The 22,177-nt window shown below is 37.2% G+C and overlaps 2 protein-coding genes across 3 annotated transcripts in view; both read left to right on the top strand.

Annotated features, from left to right (window-relative positions):
* Positions 1-1,121: 1,121 nt before the first annotated feature.
* errfi1b (ERBB receptor feedback inhibitor 1b) lies at positions 1,122-6,659 on the top strand. Its single transcript, XM_079478192.1, has 4 exons — positions 1,122-1,324; positions 3,534-3,691; positions 3,793-3,863; positions 4,324-6,659. Exons 2-4 carry the CDS (start codon positions 3,642-3,644, stop codon positions 5,289-5,291), a joined length of 1,089 nt encoding a protein of 362 aa, XP_079334318.1. The 5' UTR covers positions 1,122-1,324; positions 3,534-3,641; the 3' UTR covers positions 5,292-6,659.
* Positions 6,660-19,215: 12,556 nt separating this feature from the next.
* Positions 19,216-22,177, top strand: part of pax7b (paired box 7b) — a gene marked incomplete at its 5' end in the record, with an annotated part of 42,327 nt that continues 39,365 nt past the window's right edge. The window contains 4 exons of one of the 2 annotated variants that reach the window (XM_079479111.1): positions 19,216-19,300; positions 20,085-20,320; positions 20,512-20,641; positions 20,911-21,039. In XM_079479111.1, coding sequence (XP_079335237.1) covers positions 19,216-19,300; positions 20,085-20,320; positions 20,512-20,641; positions 20,911-21,039 — 580 coding nt within the window. Of the gene's footprint in view, positions 19,301-20,084; positions 20,321-20,511; positions 20,657-20,910; positions 21,040-22,177 lie in introns of both variants that reach the window. The other variant, XM_079479110.1, reaches the window with a different exon arrangement.

Here is a 22,177-nt window from a genome sequence, read left to right as displayed (position 1 = left end):
TGTTGTATATTTGTTACCCAAGGTTGTGATAGTATTAAGACTATTTCTAAATTATCATTTTTGGTAAAAAAGTTTATCCTTTGCTTTCATTTATACCAGAAATCACAAGAAATGGCCTATTGTTAAAACTTGCAACATTTCTTTGCGCATGAAAGTGTCACAGAACCTTCGCTCTTTAAAACTTCTTTCAAACATGCTTTTTCATAAGTTTTATTTATTGTTTTATTTTAATGTATGTATTTGCTAGATATTTTTTAAATTATGATCGCCCTTTTAATGCCAAGATTAACCAGTGATGTTTTATCAAGCGTAAGAAAATAGGAACTTTGTCCACTCTCTCTAACTGAAGCCGATATAGGTCTGCTTTGATATAGTATATCTGTGGAGACTGTTCACTTGGGACGCATGGTACCAGCAGCTGTGTGGGACCAGGGACAGGAAATGAATTGACCCTCTCTTTGGGAGTTCAGTCCCACTGTGGCTTTCAACCTCTTTCAACAATCATCACAGGCTTTATGGACACAAGCAGTACAGCACATCAAGTTCCTGATGAGGGGGTTGTTTTTCCATCATGATCTATACTTCAAACATTCTTCTGTTACGTTACATTGAAGTATCTCTTAGCAATTTGACGAATGATGTTCTCCATGCAATAATTGTCAGACCACGTGGACCTTTAAATAATTTTATGAGACAAATGCGTGTCTAATGTTTCACGCTTAATAGTCGGTTATGTAAAGACTTATTATGAGATTAATCGCGGAGATGTTTTAAAATAACTGTAATTCCGCCTCGCCTGCGTTTTAGAGCGGTGATTCAGGACCACACATCTTCATAGACAGACGCAACCGGCGGAAACGCGTAACCACCACGGAACCACCCTCACACGCCCACTCTCCACGCCCACGTGTTTTGACAGATCTGTGTGAACTGTGAACCTTAACCGATTCCCGTGAAACGTTTGAAATGGGTTGTTCAAAGAAACGTCCTCACGGTTGTTTGGTTCGGCAAACAATTTCACACATCCGAAAGCACAGCGCGTCGTATTTCTATACCAATTTCTATGCCGTAAAGTAAACACTAAACGGTACCTTTAAGACGTAGGGCGGGGCTTCCAGGCTGACGTAGACGCTCATATAAATAATTTCCAGCTCGCGCAGCTTTCCATGATGAAAGCGGCAAGTGGAGCGGCAGTACCTTCGCTCACACGTGCGTTTTGTTTGATTTTGTGAGCGATACGCTGGGATTACCCACAGCACTCGTCCCTTGTACGCTCGATATAAGCAAGACACAAGAAACAAACCTCTTAAGAATTACTTCACTAGTAAGTATACTTTCATTTTGTACATGGGTTTTGATGCGTTCAGAGACGTTTGTCAACATATTAAGAAGAGCAAGTTATGCACAGCTCGAGTTTGTTCAGACGAGCTTGTTCTTTGGACTGGAATAAAGTCGAGATGAGTCGCACCTGACTCAGACGCGGCAGAAAGGGTTTGTCAGTGGGTGTGTGTCGGAGTAGATGTTGACAACCTGTCCGCATATCAGAGTGATCTTTAGGTTGGCACTGCGATTCGTACATGTCCCACGTCACTCCAGGGATCTGTTTACAAGACCACTGACAGCGTGAATGAGTACGACCTGTTCTTTCTGTAGTAGCCTAGTTTATCATTTACCTGTGACTATTTACAGTGGGATAGCTCGAGTTTGCGAAACAGGACTGATTCTGCTCTTCTGCATACATTTATAATCTTCATTTCCTACAGCAGCAGATTACTTGGAAATGTAAAACGATTATAATTCTTAACAGAACACGAAAATCATATAAACGGCGATACATATATTTGTGTTGTGTATTAATCTTACGAAATCACTACGATTTACTACATCAACGATAGTAGGCCTATATTTGTAGTAAACCATAATCGCAAATGTATCATTTAGTGTAGTAGTAAAACTGCTGTGGCAATAAAATGCTAATCGACACGTACGCACTTTTACTATAATGAAACCATTAATGATGTTGCTAAAGGAAATGAATTTATTACGTTTAAAATGAATTCTCATAGTCCGTCGGTGTGGTTTTTCAGACGGGATTGCATTTGTGTCATTTTTCTGGATGTGGGTGTCACGGACGGTCATGTGCTCCGGACGCGTTTATAAGATGAATTTGTATGTCATTATAGCATTACGTATTTATTAAAGGGAAGGATTTAATTAAGGTGACGACAACGTCCTATCGTTTGGCAGACTGTAGGTGCTGTTCAACTCAACAGTGGATGTGTGTCCATTTTGGCTCTTCTCTCAGGCAGCCGATGACGTTTTACCTCACACCTCTTTCATGGATAAGAGCTGCCCGATGCTGAAAAACAAAAGCACAAAGGACTATTTATGCTTTACCGTAGCATCTGCATGGAGGTCCTTACTGGGAGAATTGACGATTGTTACTTTCTGCCTTTCACGGTTCTGACTGGGGCACAACATGTGATGTGTTGCATAATGGAGGCTGGATGGGTATTTCATTGATTATATTTTGACTTGTGCCCAGCATAGCAGCACATTTCTCAATGAATGGTTTTGTTTTCTAACACAGATGCCCTATTGTGTTTGGGTGTAATGTCTTAAAGAACTGATTTTGCGTCACCGAAGCCTCAGCTCAGCAGTTTATCATATCAGCTTGCCCATATTTTACAAGGAATACATCTGCACATAGTTTATTATTTAAAGATGTACACATGTTACTATTAATAATAATATTTTTGGAAGCATGATTTGTAGATCAGTACTTCTCGACCAGGTAGCCTCAACAAACTTCTGATGGGTTTTCAATAAGAATTGGTTATTAAATCAAGCTATTTATTTGTTTTACAATGAATATAAATGTTTTCTCGTCATGAAAAGTGCAAAAATAATTTATTATGGAAAATATGCATCCCCATTAACTTTTATTGTATGGACACAAAAGCACTGAGACATTTCTCATATCTTTTGTGTTTCAAAGAAGAAAGAATTATATACAGGTTTTGAATGACGTGATTGTGAATAATTGAAAAAATATGATTTTGGGTTGGGCTGTTAAACGATTAATCACGATTATTAGCATCAAGAATAAACGTTTGTGTTTACATAATATATGTCTGTATTCTGTGCACTGCGTATTTATTTTGTATTTATGAAAGGAAATACATACACGTATATATTAATATTTATATACAATTTAAATCACATATAAACTTTTCTTTATTTTTAGATTGTATGTGTGTGTTTATAAATACAAAATTAATATGCACAGTACACAGACATATATTATGTAAATGAAAAACGATTAATCGCATTCAGAATAAAAGTTAACAACCCTATTTTGGGGTAACTTGTCTCTTTTAAAGTAAAAAAGATCCCGTTTTTTAGACTGACACGAGAGGTTTTGTCACGTCAATAAATGCTAACTTTTATCTGAACTTACCTGACTTTTTGCTTAACTTTTACCTAAATGTATCACATTGTCTGTACAATAATTCTCTGTTCTCTACCTACAGATACTGTAACTGCTGTAATAGTGGAGTATATAAGGACTGTTTTGCTTACTGATGGGAAGATTATGAGTTCTGCCAATTTGAGAACTATCGTCCACTCTCTTCAACGGTATGGCCTCTGCCCAACCATACTGGGATCAACAACATGACACCATGGACAGGTAGGTGTGAAGTTTGTGTGTGTTATGACAATGAGCCTCTATGAACCTTTCCCTCTAGTCACCGCAATATTTTAACAGCCTTCCAATGTGGTGTTTTGCAGACTGTGTTTTGAGTCCATGGATCACAGCTTGAGAATGTATCAGCAAGGCTCTACAGCCGTGGGCTTTGAAAGTAAGTAGCTACTTGATGTTAAATCATATCAGCGCTTTAATATTGCGTATCACAGTCAAGTCACACTCTGTTCTCGGAGCATGTGTGCGGATGTATCTCAGGAAGCAGAGAAGGTTATAGTTATAAGATTGTAATTTGCTCTGCTGATAAACAAATCCTTTGATAAATCCCTTGCTGTGGCTGACACTATCTTGGGAGATAAAGCCGTTGCAAAATTACTCCCATGATAGGGTGCAGCTGGAATTATGTTTATGGCTCGATTGGTTTGTGTGGGCATTACAGAACAGTATGCTATAGCTCAACTGGTAGATCGTGGCAGTACAGACACCAAACGTAATGGGTTTGATACCCTGCAGTGAATGCACAAGCTCATGCATTCTTCAGATATAATTGTCTGCCAAATGTGTCAATACATTGACTTGAATTTTCATTTATGTTCTCTCTCTCTGTATTTTGATAGGAGGGATGTCTGGCTCGTGCTCTCCTCCGTGTTTGTCTCCCAAGACGTCAAATCCTACACAGCTCTTGTTTTCCTCCCAGTGCCACCCACCTGCAGGAGACCAGGTTGTTCCCTCATTACAGAAACTTTCTGTTTATGAGCACATACCCTCTTGTTCACCCAGAAGCACCAAGCCCCTCCCTCCTCTCCCAGACATGGACGACCTGTCCCCTGATGAAGCCGATGACAGCGAGGTAGAGTTTTTCTCCAGCACCTCTGAAAACCAGTGTCTGGTGCCCGCACGGTACCCTAAAACCTCATCCTTCCAGTACGGCTTCCTGGGCAGGCGAAGTTTCCGGGAAAGCGGACAGGTTAACTTTGCTTATTATAAAGGGATACAAGAACATCAGAAAGTGGAGCAGACAGTAACGGAAGACCAAGACAGACCTCATGAAAGACCTCCGTGCAGGCTACACCGCTCCCTTTCTGGACCTGCTAGATCCTTTAAGGCTGCCAACTTCAGGCACCACACGCCTCACAACCACCCACATGAGAAACCCGACGTACCGCCTCGCATTCCATACCGTCCTCGCCCTGGGGAGCGCACGGGTGGTGGACAACCATCAGCTGATGACGATGATGTAGACAAACCCCCTGAAGTTCCACCCAGGGAGCCCATCCCTCAAGTCATACCACGTGCCACCAGTCCAAAAAGTCTCCCCATTTATGTCAACGGTGTAATGCCTCCGACTCAGAGCTTCGCTCCCTATCCTGAGTACGTCAGCAAGGCTCAACAAAAGCCGAGCTGTGAGGGTCTGACAGCTCCCCGTACCCCCTGTATACTGCCTATCATTGAAGATGGGAAAAAAGTCAGCAATACCCATTACTTCCTCCTTCCCCATCGGCCCGGATACTTGGACAAGTTGGAAAGGTTTTTCAAAGAGTCCGACTCTACTCATAATGGATATAAGCCCAAGTGGAACAGTTAGAATTGAAATAGAAGGATATAGAAGCTGGATTAAAATATGTTGGACTTTTGAATTAATTCTTGCAGTGTTTCACTTAATTGGCCTTTTTGGCGATTGAACAGTGTGTTCTTGGCCTCGACACACACAGAAAAAATACAAAGGATTGATAGTTTACCACTGCTGGAAACTGCAGGGCAGCTCAGTTAGAAGTTTCATTTATGTACGACTTGTCACTTTGTGTGTGTGTTTTGTATTACATTTGAGTGTGCGGTATCCATTTATGAAGGAATGGGATACTCTGTTACACTCTTAACACTGTTGGGTACCCTGAGTATAAGCTGGTCTTATTGTGAATTAAAAAGCTGTCTCTATTAAGACCATGCACACAATTGACATTATTTTTGAAAGTTGTACCAATAGCACTGATCTGGAATGTTTAAAAAAAGCACACTAGACAAGTTTGGATAGTTTTAGATTTTTAGACGTTTTCAGTGAGGTTTGTTAATCGCATCTTTTCTTTATGATATCTTTGTGCTTTGCTGCTTTTTTCACCACTCAGATGTGACAGAAGCACTACTATACTATGTTTGCTAAGAGCAAAATCATTTTCATTAGTTGCGTCTGTTACAAGGGCCGTACAGCCACTGCTCCATCTGTAGTCCAGAACACTGGACATAAATGAGTTGACGAATGGTATTTTACTGTATTTTCATACCTGTTTACCATGAAGTTGTTTTACTGAAGAAGAGATTATGAAAGGAGGTTAGAAAGGCCATGCGCTCCTGACCTTGTGTTTTTGTTTCTCACCAAATGTCCTTTTTGACCCTTTTTAGAATTGGACAATTATCAAACCAATAACTGTTTACAGTTTACTATTATTATTATATATTTCTGTAATGCTTATTGTTAACTGACCTTTGTCTCGAACACAGAGGAAACATTTATAAAATGTACAGTATTGGTGTAGTTTTTCACACCATCAATCTATTTAAGTAAATAAAGTAACTTATTTATACACACATTGTTTCCTTTTTAAGTCACAGTGCATATACATGTGCAATGTATTTTAAGTTTTGTGACAAGCTTTCAAAACCGGTCCATTGTATGAAATTTAGCGGCGTCTAGCGTTTAGGTTGCAAATTGCAACCAATGGCTCCGGGGAAGATTAAGGTTATAGGGGCCCTATAGGCTGATCTTTGGGTGAGGCCCCCCTTAGGTTGCTTTCAGATGCCTTTCACTCTTGCAGTTTAGTCCGCAACGGGGAACCGTTTGCATGAAAAATCGCTAATGTAAAATCTGTGACACGGGTGCGCACCAGGGTACCAATCCCTGCGTGTGCGCTTTAGCCGATTAAAGCGTATTTCCTTCAATAAAACACATGTGAGCGATAATAGCGTTTGGTACCTTGGATTTGAATGAGCCTGCATTGTTTTGCGCGTTGCGAGTGGAATCAGAGCGGCAGATGAATGGCAGGCTATATTTCCAGATTTCAAAATCTTGGATCATTACATTGACATTTAGTCATTTAGCAGACGCTTTTATCCAAAGCGACTTACAAAGAGTTCGGGGAGCAATAAGCGATATGTCATACAAAGAGCAATAGTTACTGAGACACATCGTGCTTAACATAATCTGTGTATAAAACAAAGCCATCATTTTCAGGGCTACTGTAGAAATAACATGGCGAATTCCATGTGAAGGGGCCTGTGATGTAGGCCTACGTAGATAGAAATATTGCATATAGAAATAGCTCATTTAAGGTAATGAAAACACAACTCTTCATTATTTAAGGTCTTGCACCTCTAAAGACATAACTACGTATTTTTACATTGCATTTCTGTCAATAGATCCTCCAAAAAAATACACATTGGACCTTTAGTGAAAGGACTTATTGTGCAGTTGCTTATGGATATTTAGGTATCACACTACGCTCCCTGATCAGAATGGTGGACGTGTTCACAGGTGGTATCAGCTTTATTGTGGATACTGTGTGTCATATCTCTGCTGTGTTTCCTCTAAGCAGTGAAAATTTTAATGTTAATCTTTTTAAGTCACTTCCTTTAAAGTACCAACAAATCAATATATCAGATATTACAGAGAAGTGGAATATTTCTAAAGAAATTTACCCACATTGAGTCACCACTGTTTTTTATTCTTTAAACTGACAATCATTACTTTGCATGTTACCACCTAACTAATGGGCGTAAAAATATTTTTTATAGACTTTTATAGACGGGACTTGATTATTCTAACAATCAAGTTAACATTCATGAAGGTTATACTTTGTATTTCAATAAAATATTTAGCACGAGTGGTTTTGCGAGAGCTTTGAGCTCTGTCAGATTGATTGAAACAGTCTAACAGCACCACCTCCTGTCTAAAGTCTGAAATGTGTCATGTTATCAGAATAAAAGTAGGCCCATCATAAAAGTCAAAATAATTTGTTAGAGTAAACAGGCAAAAGTTATATATAATATGTTTTGTGGAGTACAGTTATGTTAAAGAATTTTCAAAGTTATTGAAAATGATACTAATACTTACAATTGTCAAATGGGGCATCCAGCATTATGTACAATCCAGACTTTAAATAAAAATGCATGAATTGAAGAAAAAGAAATCTGCATGAAAACCTTTCTGATGAATATGTTTTTGAACATAATATTCATTTTAATGTTTTATTTTTGTTAATTTCTATCAGTGTCACATATAAATGTGTCACGTTTTGAAAAATAATGAAACATCTGCAAGAATATTGGATTTTAAGGAAGGGCAGGAAATGGATTGTAATTTATTCTGAATAGAAGTGGCCACTGGTCAACCTAAAATATATACATACAGTACATACAGTGAGGGAAATAATTATTTGAGCCCCTGCAGATATGTAAGTTTGCCTGCTTACAAAGAAATGAAGGGTCTATCATCTTTATTGTAAGTTTATTTGAACCGATAGAGACAGAATATCAAAAATAAGGGGGAAACTGTTATATAAAGGTTATAAATTGATTTGCATTTTAGTCAGTGAAATACGTATTTGATCCCCGAGCGAAACATAACTTGGTCCTTGGAGGAGAAACCCTTGTTGGCAAGCACAGAGTTAAGACATTTCTGATAGTTGGTCCCCACGTCTGCACATGTGTCAGAATACATTTTAGTCCACTCCTCTGAAAATCTTTAAGGTTTCTTGGCTGTTGCTCAGCAAATTGGAGTTTTAGCCTCCTTCACAGACTTTCTAGGACAATAGGGTCTAGAGACTGGCTAGGACATTTAATGTGCTTTTCCTTAAGCCACTCTTTGGTTGTCTTGGCAATATGTTTTGGGTCTTTGTCATGTTATACGCCCATCCACGACCCATCTTCAGTGATAAGGGAAGGAGGTTCTTGTCCCAGATTTTACAGTACATGGGCCCGTCCCTCAGCGTCATCCTGTACCCGAATAATAATTTCAACACTGTTTCTCTGTAGGAATTGTGTCTGTAGTAAGCATTTCTCTCTCTCCAAAAACAGGAGTCATGTTTGGTCTCACAACACTTTCTCCAAAGCCTTTTCTGAATCATTTTGATGTTCATTGTCAAACTTTAGACGAGCCAGGCGAGGCTTCTTGTGGCATAGCGTGTTACCAATGGCTAACTGTGGTCCCAACTGTCTTGAAATTATTAACAAGCTTCTTCCGTGTAGTTCTGGGCTGATATTTAACCTTTCTCATGATCATCTTTACCCCATTAGGGAGAGTCTGCAGAGAGCTCCAGACCAAGGGCAAATCATAATTATTTTGTATTTTTTCTATTTCCAAATAATCGCACCAACAGTTGTCTCCATCTCACCAAGCGTCTGTAACAGTTGTCTCCATCTCACCAAGTTTCTGTCTCAAGCCTATTCAAGGTTTTTGCAGGTCTACGTCTGGTCTGACATCCTTTGAAACCATTTGGTGGTGGAGAGGTTGAAATGGAAGATACATATTCTATTGGCAGGCATCTTCTATATACACAACAATCTGACTCAGGAGTACTTTCTTAAAACAGGACTAATCTGTGATCCATATAGGCACATATCCAATCTGTGGAGCCAGAATTATTGCTGGTTGATATTCCAAACTCAAATACTTATTTCACTGACTGAAATGCAAATCAATTTATAACCTTTATATACATCTTTTAAAATAAAAAATTATAGACCCTTAATTTCTTTGTAAGCAGGCAAACTCAAAGCAGGGGATCAAATAATTAGGTCCCTCACTGTATGTAAATGAACAGATTTATTTTTCAGTCGCCTATTCCAAGGATTTTTCCTACTGCCTGTAAAGATTTTGTTTAGAATAATTGCCATTGAAGTTTCCTTAAACACTCCATTGTGTTCTTTCACCCTGTCAGAACCACACAAGCCTAACTTTAAGAACTACAGGGTGTTTATATTGCCGGCTTTTTCCCTCATATAGTGACTCAAGTGGGGTCAGAAGTGTGTTTTAAATTAACATTGAGATGAGCTGTTTGGTCCAATAGTCTGCTTATCTGCAGGGACATGCCTGGGAGTACAAGAAGATTCAGCAGGTTGCCCTGTTACTTCTAGGCTAAGAAGGAATGATGAGGAGATGAGGATACAGCTCTTTTTAATTTAGCCCAAAACAAAGATAATGAACGTGTATTCCAATGCAAATGCAAAAGTTTTCCACCATAAAGAGTAAGACTCAAGTACTCAATGCTTTCAACCGCTATCTAAAATCAGATCAGTAAAATGATCAAATCTTGTAGAACAGTCCATTGACCATTTTATCCTGTGCCTGTCTTTGCAGTGAAACCCAACTTGCTGTAAACAATGCATTATGTAGAAAATCTAAAAGTAACAGGAAATTACTTACATGGGTCCCTGTTTGCGAACCATGCTGCCATGTCACTTTCAAAACTAGTCCTATAACGGTAATGAACATTTAATTAGCAAATTATATACACAGATAGATTTTGTTAATAAACAAGACATTTCATGAATACAGTGACAGGTGTTTACAAACAGGGCGACTTTGGCTTAAACCATAGGCCTGTTCTACTTGATCATTGAACTTGGTAGATGCCGTCTCTGCATACAGGGCAAAACGTCGACGCAACCGAACAGATGCATTTTGGGTTAGGATATGATCCATTTTCTGTTTTCTGAAATAATCTGTTAATTGACTTCAATCCACAGGGCCGTTAACACTTGACTTTGTGTTGCAGTTGTGCTAGCCTTGCTGAGGTCTCTGCACCGTCGATTTCCTACATGTGTCGACAAAAGTCGACATCTGAATCATTCTTTGGGCGTACTAATCTCGGATGAGGTAACGTTCATTTTATATTCTCATTTTCTAGTAGACGGGAAACTCAATTAGAGTTACGAGGTTGCTTTTGGAACCGCTTAATTTCTATACATTAAATGTCTTGTAATAAACATTAGGAAAATCTCGTAAACTTTTTAGAATTGTATTTCCCTGTTCTTTTAATTTACTGACTCATATTTAAGTCAAATACAGCCATTACATTACTGTTTCTTGAAAAACAAATGTGCGTGCTGGTTTAGTTCATCCCTCCATTATGTTTAGAACAATTTTAACCAATTTTCATACCTTTTCCCAGTTTTATTTCATAATAATATAAAAATACTTGTATTTCTGCTATAGGTCTTTGGTACTGTGAACCCAATAAAATGTTATCTTCTTGGGCCACTTTAATTAAACTGTAAAGGTAATTTAGCTCTGACCTGACAGTTCGATCCACTATACTTGAAAACGTCCGAACGCGTTTCTCTATTGTGAAATAACTTGACGGCCTGGTTAAATCGTTTTTGGACAAGCATGGTTTTGCTTAAATGCATCAAAGCAACTTGTTGAATATATGTAAATGTAGCCCTCGATTTTTCCAGCAGATGGCGGTAAAACATTGTCCTTTATTTTTACTTGCTCCGCGTTGTGTTGAGCTTCGAGTCAGATCCGTGGGCGTGGCTTGTTGGTTTTGAGTAAAAAAAAAGGCGTTTCAAGTCTTACGAAACTTTTACCCAGACGCTTTTTGTCACGCTTCCGGCTTCTAACTTCCGCATCGTTCGACGCAGGGTAAACGATTTTCCGGTTAAATTTTTTTAAAACCATCCCACTCATTTAATCTTGTATGTCTCTCTGGTTTGATCCTCCATTATATCGATAATATAAACTAATGTTACAGTAAATGCAGCGCGTTGTGCTGGAAAGAAACCACCCAATCCCTTCCGTCAGACTCGCATCACACTTTTTCTGTTTCAGGAAATTACAAAAAATATCTTCTGTTGTCTGTTCTCGCTAGACATTATCAAACATATTTAGAAAATGTATAATATCAGACGTTTTATTCGCGGGAGCATTGGATCATCGTTTTATGATGTCTGCTCTGTCATAATGTGATATAGGGTACAGAATAATTTTTAAGTAGCCTATACATTATGTTAAAATAATCAGAAGACCATGATTATTCAGGAACATTTAAAATTTTTGTGCAGTATTGAAAGCGACCCATTAAAAGATTGGAGAAGGACAATGCAGTTGTTTATGGTAAGCATTTTATAATAAGGTAGGCTATAATTTATGCGCAAAGTAATATTTTTAATTTCTTAACCTTGGTTAATTTTAAAGTTCTACTAACCTAAGTTTATTAGGTTTTCACAATCTAAATGATAACATTTTACATTTGGTAGCCTATTATTAATGAACAAAGCATTGTAATTTTAATGAACAAAGAAACCTTACCTTGGCAGTTTATGCTACTTATTTACAAACAAACGTTAACAAGTTACACTCTGTTAACACTGTAAGTTGCCAGTTTTTAAAAGTAATTTCTTATACTACAGAGAGGTTATAATACGCCTGCTAGGGTGTTTAAACTCAAAACACTTATATGAATAGCAGTCGGAGTGCACAAGACAGATACACGCACAAATTAACTTTCATGTTAAATATATAATAAAGTCGCCAAACTTTTTTACTATAATGGGATTTCATCTGTAGGGGGAGGTACTTTTAGTTCCCGATTCTTGAGAAAAACGCTTATGACGAGCAACTATAAACATTATTAATAATAAATATTTGTAGTAATAAATAAATATTTACAAATGTTTTAGAAACTGTTACTAAAGTTTTTGAACATTTAGTTGACTTTTATCAGCTTTAGACCATTGAGGATTTGTTGTTTTGAATGAAAGTCTACAAAAATATTGTATTTTACAATTATCATTTTGATAAACATGTAAACTGCTAGTCCAGAATGTCATAATAAAAACTTCACAGTATATACAAACTTAGAAGTATTACTTTTTGCAAACCATGCAGGTTGTGCTTTTTTTATATTGTTTTTAATGAAGCTGAAAGGCACACAAAACTTTTAAGAGTGGTATGAATGCTATTTGCACAATTACTGATCAAAAGTAGGTATACCCAAGGTAAGGAAATTCATTTAGGATATTAAGGCGAGCTTCATGATCTTATATGTTGACATCCTTTAAACTCTCTCTAGATTTGAAAAACGGCTTTACTGCATTCTATTCAGTGGTAAATGGCATTTAAAGTCAATGAATGCAGACAAATTACCAGAAGCGATTTTACTCCATTAATCACCTATTGTGCCAAATAAAGACTAGAAATGTTATTCAACCATACAGCGTCATTATCATGCGTTCTGTTTTTGTGTGAAAAATCTGAAAATGAATAGAGACTTCAGATAATTATTTAGCAAACAAAATGCATCTTGCATGGTGGATCTGGAGTCCTTGATAGACAAAATGCAGACATTGATCTCGGAGGTGGCTCATCCCCGCATGAAGGTCTCATGCTCTTCTGGATTCCAAAGCTGTCTGTTCCAGTCATAATCATCTATGAAAAAACAAGTTAGAGATGCTGGGATGACCTGATAACGCTTCATCAAGTGCAAAAAATAACCAACCATACTAAATTAGCTATGTTTACAACCCTTTACGAACACAAGGCTGTGTGTTTTACCAGCTAGAGAATTTGTTTTATTATTTATTAGGCCAGTCTGATTGCTATACTGTATCTTTTTATGAGATTAAAAAATTGTAAACTTTTCAATTTTGTGTGTGGACCCAAAGAATATGCATAATATAATTAAAAACAGTAAGTGAACTAGCATTTCGAAAGGTAAAGATTGTTTTTACTTGCTTATACTGCAAACAGCCCCATGTGTTAAACTAATTGTTGGTAAACTTGAAATGTAATTTTCAAGAGAAATATTTACACACTTTCTTTGTATTTAATAATGGGATTAACTACCATTTTTAGAACATCATATCTATTCAAGGTTCACTCTTAAAAAAAGTTGCTAAAAAAAGGTTTTTCACAGCAATGGCATAGAAGAACTATTTTTGGTTCCCCAAAGAACCGATTCCTTAGAGGTTCTTCTAATGCGATCCCCTTTTTATAATCTAAAGAACCATTATGAAACAGAAAAGCTCTTAGGAACCTTGTTAAAGTTTCCTAATTAAATCATTCAGCTGAAAATGGTGGTTCTTTGGCATCATGAAGCACTTAAGGAATGTTGTATACAAAAATGGAAAAGGATGGAACCTCCCATCATTTTCATCTCTAATATATGAACTGAGGCCTTCTTGAGCGGTATGGAGAAACATTTCCTCTATTTCAATTAGATTATCATTTAAACCAACATTTGTGTTTCAGTGTTAGCTGTAACTAAATTGAGACAAATGTTGCCAAGTAATTTGATTTGATTCAATGCTGATGCCCTGTTTAATGCTTGCCAGCTAACTCAGACTAATTTCGAATAAAAAGGGGAAATAAAAACAATGTTTAGGTTTTATAGACAGATCACAGTTGGTGTACTTTAAAAATCGATTACTTCAATTGTTGTAATGCGGCGAAATTCTCTAAACTGATAAAAATTTAAGTTGACAGATAAACATTTGTGTTCTGTTGTTGCTGGCAGCTATAGGTATCTTGTGTAATGATTTTTCCTTACAGTTCAGACAGACATTTTAAGTTAAATTATTTTTATTTAAAAGGAGCAAGTACATACACAAGGGGCAAAAGTCAGAGCTAAGGAGAGCCACAAGGGGCATCAAGTGATTCTCTTCATGCGTTAGTCTTTCGGATTGATTTAGTGAAACCAATTGGGGCAGCATGTAAAATTGGGAAGGTTACTTTCATCCACATGAAACAGACTTCTTTCTTCTCTGACATTTTCTAGAAAGGTCCGGACTAACCGATTATGCCACAAAAACGTCCAGTCTATCACATGCTGATAAACCTTGAGAATCGTCTTGTTAGGGCGGTGACCTCCACTCACTTGATACTGAGCCATCTATTCAGACCTGTATGAAGCTTACCATACCGATACACACTAAATAGATTCATATTGACAATTTAGGAATAGATAAATATTTAATGTGGACTATACGAACGTATTTATTAAACATTGCATAGTTGATGCTATCATACAGTTGTGATTTCTTTAAAATGTCTGGTTTTCTGTATATTGTGTCATCAGAGCTTCCATCCCCAAACCTCTGAAGACATAACTATGATTCTTCATGAACGAAACACTCAAGAATCATTTTAATGATTTTTAGCAAACCCAGTGTCAACCAAAAAGGTACATATTTTGATTTGTTCACTTTAAGAACGAATGACTTGAGGACAGATAAATGAATGAATAATGAATCTCTGTGTTTTGTTTATGATGAGTCAGTTTAATGCATTTACAGGATTAGTTAAACATTTCATCAGTGTAAAAATGGTATTCCGTGGTAACAATATGCAAAAATACATAATTGGTTCAAACACTTTTAGACACTGTTGTTAAAGAGTTAATGTTTTGTGGACTAAGTGGACTATGTTGATCTGTAGGCCCAGCACTATCAGCTACATGATATAATCCATCAGGGTTGGTTGCACCAGCTGTGCATAAGTTACAACTTAGCCTAGTTTTGACTTAAACGCGTACTAAGTTACAACTTAAGCACTACTAAATATTTTGAGTTGGACCATTCAACTTAGTCGAAGCGTTACGTATGAACCAAATATTTACGGAAGCCTCCCGTAAGGTACAGAGTTAGTTACAAACTACTAGTTACTAAGCCTCTAGTGTGGACATTTTAGAAAGAACTTGCGAATGGCTGCCGCAACCCTACCTAGGTTTTGAATGGCACAGAGTGATTGTGGATCAGCTCGGGTTACTTTAATGTCTGAACGTGACCTCTGGTTTGTATGCGTTGAGGAGTTAATAGCCCCTGCGTATACGGGGTTAAGTGAGAACGCTAGAGACAGAGAGCAGCACCCCACGTAGCATGACCTTCCCGGTCATGACCTATTCACGCTCGCACATGTCTCCCCATCAGACTTCACAGCGCACACCAGCACATGAAAGAGTTTGAACAAAAGAGGAGGTATCGTGTGAGAGGAACAGACACGAATTCATGGTGCAGTGGTTTGGTGTTGCTTGACAAAATCACATGCCTGGCATATGGATGCATCCCGAGAGCCTTCATGGTGAATTTTATGTGTGAATAAAAGATGGGGGAGAAGAGAATAATATATCTGTCATTGCACTTGAATTGAAATTCTATTTATTTTATTGTAAAAGCTAGTTTCTCTGCATTCGAGAGACATTTTGTTCCACATGTTTTTTGTTAGCAGATGGTAACGTACTTTGCTTATTGTTTTTGTGGTCATTTTTTATTCATTAAAGCTTCTTTCCACCAAATCGTACTGACTGTCTGGCTGAATATGTTGTAGTCTTTTTTTTCATTAGCATGTGCTCATTTTTGTCCGTCTACCATATAACATCGAAGTAACAGTAAATCTGAAATATTTAATTCAGTGAATAAATATCTTTGTTTATCTAGATGTCTAGTTTTGGGGGCCTGACTGACAAATAACTCTAAACAGTTTAGGGTATATTTGTTTCTTATTTTTATATTAACAGTGTTTGCGTATTTGGATCATTTGAGTTATTAATATGTTATTACATCAAAACCCAAATAAGGGAAGTTTGTTGAGCTACTATGCCTGAAATGGGTAGGAATGCTCATGAAAAAATTTATTTTACAGAAATTCCTTTCCTTGACCTCACTGATGTATGGGAACAAAATGTCATTACCGAGCAAGTGATTTAACACCCTTAAATGCTTCCATCTGGAATGTGAGTCTGCCTCTATACTAAAAGTCTCATATGGAAGTCAACATCAGTCTGGTGGGCTTTGTGTGATCTGGTGCACCTGCTAACCGCTCCCCTTCCATTGCATGCTCTTCCTCTTTATGTCCTCAGCCAGCCATCCTGCATTGGGAGAGTCAATTTTCAATTATTATTTTAAGAATTTTCAGTAAAGTTAAAGACTTTTAGTGTTTAATGTTAATTTATCTTCAATATTAATTAACAAGAATTTGGAAGGTCTGTGAATGAGGGATTCCGATGTTTCCTGCATTTGTTATTATTTTTATGTGTGACTTTACAAAGTGGATCTTCGTTTGTTTTGCAACAGCTGGTTATTAGATCAAACATGATTCACAGTATCCTTACTGTACTAAAAGGTTGTGTCTGGGAACAGTCCAGAAAAAAATAAAACCTTATCTGTATCCGAATTGTATTATTTGGTACTTTATTGCCATCTAGTGGTAAGTTATGTGGCCGTCATTTTAAATGACTTCTTTTGAGAAGTTTTCAACAATACACACACATTTGTACTTTTTCATATTTATATCATTCTTGAGAACCAAGACGTGTTTTTCAATTCTGTGTTTCAGGTTATAGTTTGTAGCAAGTCATCGAGGTGCATACTATTGTTTTGTCTTATATTATGTCAGGAAAGCATATGCAATTAAATGTTTCATCTTACAAACATAGCAAGACCTTCACAAAAAACCTTGAGTTTTTTATTCAGCTCATGTCCAAAAAGAAACTAGCTTTTTGTTTATCAGTATAAAGAATAGTTGAAAAACACTTCGGTGTACCTGAGCAATGGGGTAAAACGGATTCATTCATTATCCATTGATTATAACCCAAATTAGACATAGGCTGTCAAGAATTATAAAAAATCGGCTTAAATAGACATTGGCTAAAAAGCTACCCTGAAAAGCCTAGTCGTCGATTCAACAACTAAATTGTCTACATTAAATGTGACACCTCGTGTGTTATCTAAACCAAATTGGTTGTATCCATACAGACTGATTTTTTGAAAATATAGAAACTATTTGCCCAACTTGTAACAACAGTTTTTCACATCTGCACGGGCTATCTTGCATTACTCTGCTGTCTATTTAACTGACCACAAAGCCATTCAAGTTGTTGGTCCCTTGGGATGTGACATGCGTAGTCATGTGGAAGTAGCCTATATATTAACCAGCAATGCACACAAATTAACGATGGCATTGTGAACAACAAAGCGCTTTCAAGTCATTGCTGCCTGTCCTTAAAGTTGAATGGCCACGTTTGAGGTTTTTAAACAATTTTGGCACACACAGGCACGCCTAAACAACCCCTTTGTTCTTGTCAATTAGGCTACTAATTGTAGTTTTGCCGGTAGTTAATCAAATGAACCGTAAATATTATAATTCAACAAGATTCCTCCTTACACTTAAAATAAAACCAACAGGAATATGGTAACGATTGGACAGTATCACAACCTGATGCGGGGACCTTACAACTAATTTTGGTTACACATTAAGAATAAAACATATTGTATGTATAGTAACACTACTACAAAAACATATGCTATAGCTTTTAACAGACATGTCACAAAATGTCTATATTTTTTACTACGCGTTTGGATGTAGCCTACATAAGTGTATAATCTTTTAAGTTTTTACGAAGTCCAGTTGATTCAATTATTCAATTATTATTTATTTTGGACACCTGTATGCAACAAGATCATTTTTACCCTGCATGTTCGTCCACGTTTTTATTAATGTCATATTCATTCGTGGAATTCTTTTGGGAGTTCCACTTTCTGACTGAACCTGGAATGTATTTTCTAATAGTTGGTAGTCAATATGAATTAAAGTACACAACGATCATTCGTTTCTGATGAAGGTTGGCGTTTAATTTGTATTATAGACCAATGCGTAATCGACTTTTACGCACGATTAGCTAATACTTACAAAAACCATTACTGTGCTAAACAATTCTAGGTTCCCAATGTACAAATGTAGATGATGGCGTACTTGTATATTTTTGTATAATTCGATAGCACAAACCTCCGCATACATATTTTTAATCATTCACAATTTGCAGTGTCATTGCTTTGACTTGAACTAATGGTTTACAATACATTACAGGCTATATCTTAACATAAAGACGCGTATCTACATTTTATAATAACACAACTTTCTTTACTTTGACGTTATCAGTAGTGTCAATTGTTTTCTGCACAAAGGCAGAGTGAATGAAAAGCTGGGCACTGCGAGTATGTTTGTCTTATTCTCTGCTTTTTGTGATTGGTCGAAAAAACTTGCTCGTTCCCCTCCATGCCCACATGAATAAAAGAAGACCGCATGAGCCTATCGGCGCGCGCGACACCCCTCCTACACCGCACGCTAAAGTTGTCCACTTCAGCTACTCCCAACCCCTAAGCAGACTTTGCCATCCAAAACTATCAGACCTTTTAAGAAAACACTGCAAAGAATTAAGTAACCTTTGTTCACTGGAGAGCGTTTGGAGTGTACCCCCTCCCTGGCGCGCGCTGCATCTTGTTCCAGCAGTAGTTATTGTGCCCCCCTCCGCACGAGACGGCAGAATTGTTTATCTTTGTTAGATTTTTTGGGAGGTTTCTTATTTGCGCAGTAATCTGGTTGGATATTTTTTATATTTTCTCTTTTTAAAAGAGAGGACTTGAATGCATTTTAGTCAGCAGGGAAACACTCATCAAACCTGGACTGGCTTTCTCAGTTTAAACGTCAGCCTTTTTGTGCCTCGTCATTTATTAAAAGCAGAATGTCATCTATACCGGGTGCAGTACCGAGAATGATGCGACCGGCTCCAGGACAGAACTATCCTCGCACAGGATTCCCCCTGGAAGGTTTGTTGGACAGGTGTAGGATGCATCTTGTTAAGTTGTAATTAATATTGCAAGTCAGGTAGGCCTATACTTTGGTTTATTTTTGACAAATATGTTAACATTTGTTGTACTCTTACGCAAGCGCCTGTTTAGACTGTGGTGTTCGCAATAGCCAAATTCGTTTCTTACAGGTTAAAAATATTACCCAAATGGTTTAATGATTATCTTCTTTTACTTTATTAAACTACACAGAGCTTTTAAGTAACATATTTCGCATGCATTTTTATCTAGGCATTTTTACAGGCAAGGTTCGTGTTTAAGTGGCTCAAATAAAACTTCTGCCTCTCGTCAGTCCAGGATTTACTGAAGTGGTCCACTGGCCAAATTAACCCAGAATGCATATCAAAGGATTATACTAATATTTGAACAACATGAGTGCGAATAAAAAAGCAGGACGCGTCCATGGCTTCTAAGATATTTCCAAGAGAAATCTGTTAAAAACATGTTTGCATATTGGACAACTTCTAAAATGGAAAATGTTTAAACCAATTTATATTTTAAAATTTAAATCATAAGATTGTACTTAAACATTTTCGTTCTTTCAGTAATAGTATTTTTGCACCAAAAATTCTCTTGAGGTGTTGTATACAGAATAGCATATGCTTTAAGAAAACGAACTTGATTTTGTATGATATTAACCTTTCTTTTGACGAAGTTGCATGTGTGTTTTAGACGATAATAATGAACGAAATCTGGAGTATAGGCTGGAAAAGTTAGATTTAATTCATATCTCTTTACCAAACAGTTTCAACTCCTCTGGGTCAAGGTCGGGTGAATCAGCTTGGCGGAGTATTCATCAATGGCAGGCCTTTGCCAAATCATATCCGCCACAAAATAGTGGAGATGGCTCACCACGGCATCCGTCCCTGTGTGATCTCCCGACAACTTCGCGTTTCCCACGGCTGCGTTTCCAAAATCCTTTGCCGGTATCAAGAAACTGGCTCTATCCGCCCAGGAGCAATAGGGGGAAGTAAACCAAGAGTGAGTATTTGATTGTTTTTATTGTAGTCTACTATATATCTTTTTAACACAGACGAGTGTCGATAAATTGTAAAAAAATAAACAGGGAGATATATTTATTTATTGTAGTTAAATTAACTGTGCTCTCAATTCTTCTCTTTTTTGTTTTCTGTTCGCATCTATGTACTTTCTTGCTGAATTAACATCAAAAGCAAGTGGCAGCACCCGACGTGGAAAAGCGAATCGAAGAATATAAACGCGAAAATCCCGGTATGTTCAGTTGGGAGATTCGTGACAAACTTTTGAAGGACGGTGTTTGTGACAGAAGTACAATTCCCTCAGGTGAGGCCTCATCTGGTAAGCAGACCCTTTTTTTATCATGCAAACATCACATTCAGCTCAGATCTCAAGCGCAGTTTCCGTCACATTTATTTTGTCATGGATTTGATGGATAATAACACGAACTATTATTAATTAACCTCCAATTTAAATGATCTAGATTATAAACCCCAATTTTATTTTCTAGATTCAATTAATTTTAATATTGAACTCCAGTTATTATTATTATTTTGTTCCTCGTGATTGTTAATTTTAGTTTTTTGTTTCATCAGTAAGTTCTATTAGCCGCGTTCTGCGTGCGAGGTTCGGCAAGAAAGACGACGAAGACGATTTCGACAAAAAAGATGAAAGTGGGGAGAAAAAGACTAAGCACAGCATTGACGGTATACTGGGAGAAAAAGGTAAATAAATTAAATATTCTTTTGAGTTTACAATGCGGAAAGGCTTACCTATTGATGCTTTTAAATTATTTTTTATTTAAACATTATTTGGAGGTTTACACATTAAATCGTTTTTTGTGTCTGTATTCAGCGTCTTGGCTACGATTTTTCTGCCTGTTAAATGACAATTTAGTCATTCGATTTAGTGTGTATTTATACTGGCCCTGACGGATGGTATTTAGGCCTTGATCTATTTGTACAACACACTCATTTGACGCCGAGTAAACGGTCCCTTGAAAATGGTAACTGACAGATGACCGATGTGGCAATCAATTTCAATTACAGACCATAGGTTCAGCATTGCCCTCTGATTCATGGAATAATACGGACCTTTTATTTGCACGTTAAGATTTCAACCCGTTATTAATTTTTATACAAATGTTGTAATGCTATATAATTTCCCCCACATGTTTAAAGTGGGCTATATCGGTAACTAAATATATATTTACCAATGTGGACACTCGCAGTCAGAGTGCCACACTAGGCTATTTTTTAATCATACAAAACCTGAGCGGCAGTATTGTTTGCTTATCCAAAGCAATATTACAAAACATTATTTTTAAAACGGTATTTTGTGCCAGTTTATTCTTAAACTTGAAGATGAACTTCGGTCTAAAGATCTCTGCTTCATTGAAGCTATTTTGAGCGAAAGAAAAGAATCTGTGCTACAAAGTAAAGCCTAAAAGCAAGGCTTCAGATGGAGGAATGAACCCGTCTTTTCACATTCAAAACTCCGTAAAAGGGGGGAAAACTTTGTAACAAAAGGCCAAGGGGGGAACTATAGGGAGATGAATTATTCAATACACCCCGCTGGTAGATAGTTTTGTAATATTATCGAATCGTCTGTTGGAATAGAATGAGATTTGGAGGGTGCAAAATGTTTTATTCTTGTTTGGAAATACCCACTGCTCTTTTTTTGGAAATCACTATTGTGTTTCATAGCTGACGTTTGGATAGGTGGTTAAGAGGTGGGGTGCTCAGTTTGTCGTTATGCTTATGCTATTTCAACATCAGTTCGATGGAAATAGGTCAGTTTTAATGAGCCCTCGTGTCATCGCACCCAATAAAAACGACAGATGATTTTCATTTTGATGTGTTA

The sequence above is a fragment of the Barbatula barbatula genome (genome assembly GCF_947034865.1).
Source record: "Barbatula barbatula genome assembly, chromosome: 17".
Classification (NCBI taxonomy): domain Eukaryota; kingdom Metazoa; phylum Chordata; class Actinopteri; order Cypriniformes; family Nemacheilidae; genus Barbatula; species Barbatula barbatula.
Note: the sequence above shows the minus strand (reverse complement) of the source record. Positions and strands in the feature narration are given on the sequence as shown.

What these genes read in the sequence shown, in the direction of transcription:
- errfi1b (XM_079478192.1), top strand. Translation starts at nt 3,642, where the DNA reads ATGGCCTCTGCCCAACCATACTGGGATCAACAACATGACACCATGGAC. An exon ending in CAACATGACACCATGGACAG is followed by an intron (nt 3,692 to 3,792) that starts GTAGGTGTGAAG and finishes GGTGTTTTGCAG; the next exon opens with ACTGTGTTTTGAGTCCATGG. An exon ending in TACAGCCGTGGGCTTTGAAA is followed by an intron (nt 3,864 to 4,323) that starts GTAAGTAGCTAC and finishes GTATTTTGATAG; the next exon opens with GAGGGATGTCTGGCTCGTGC.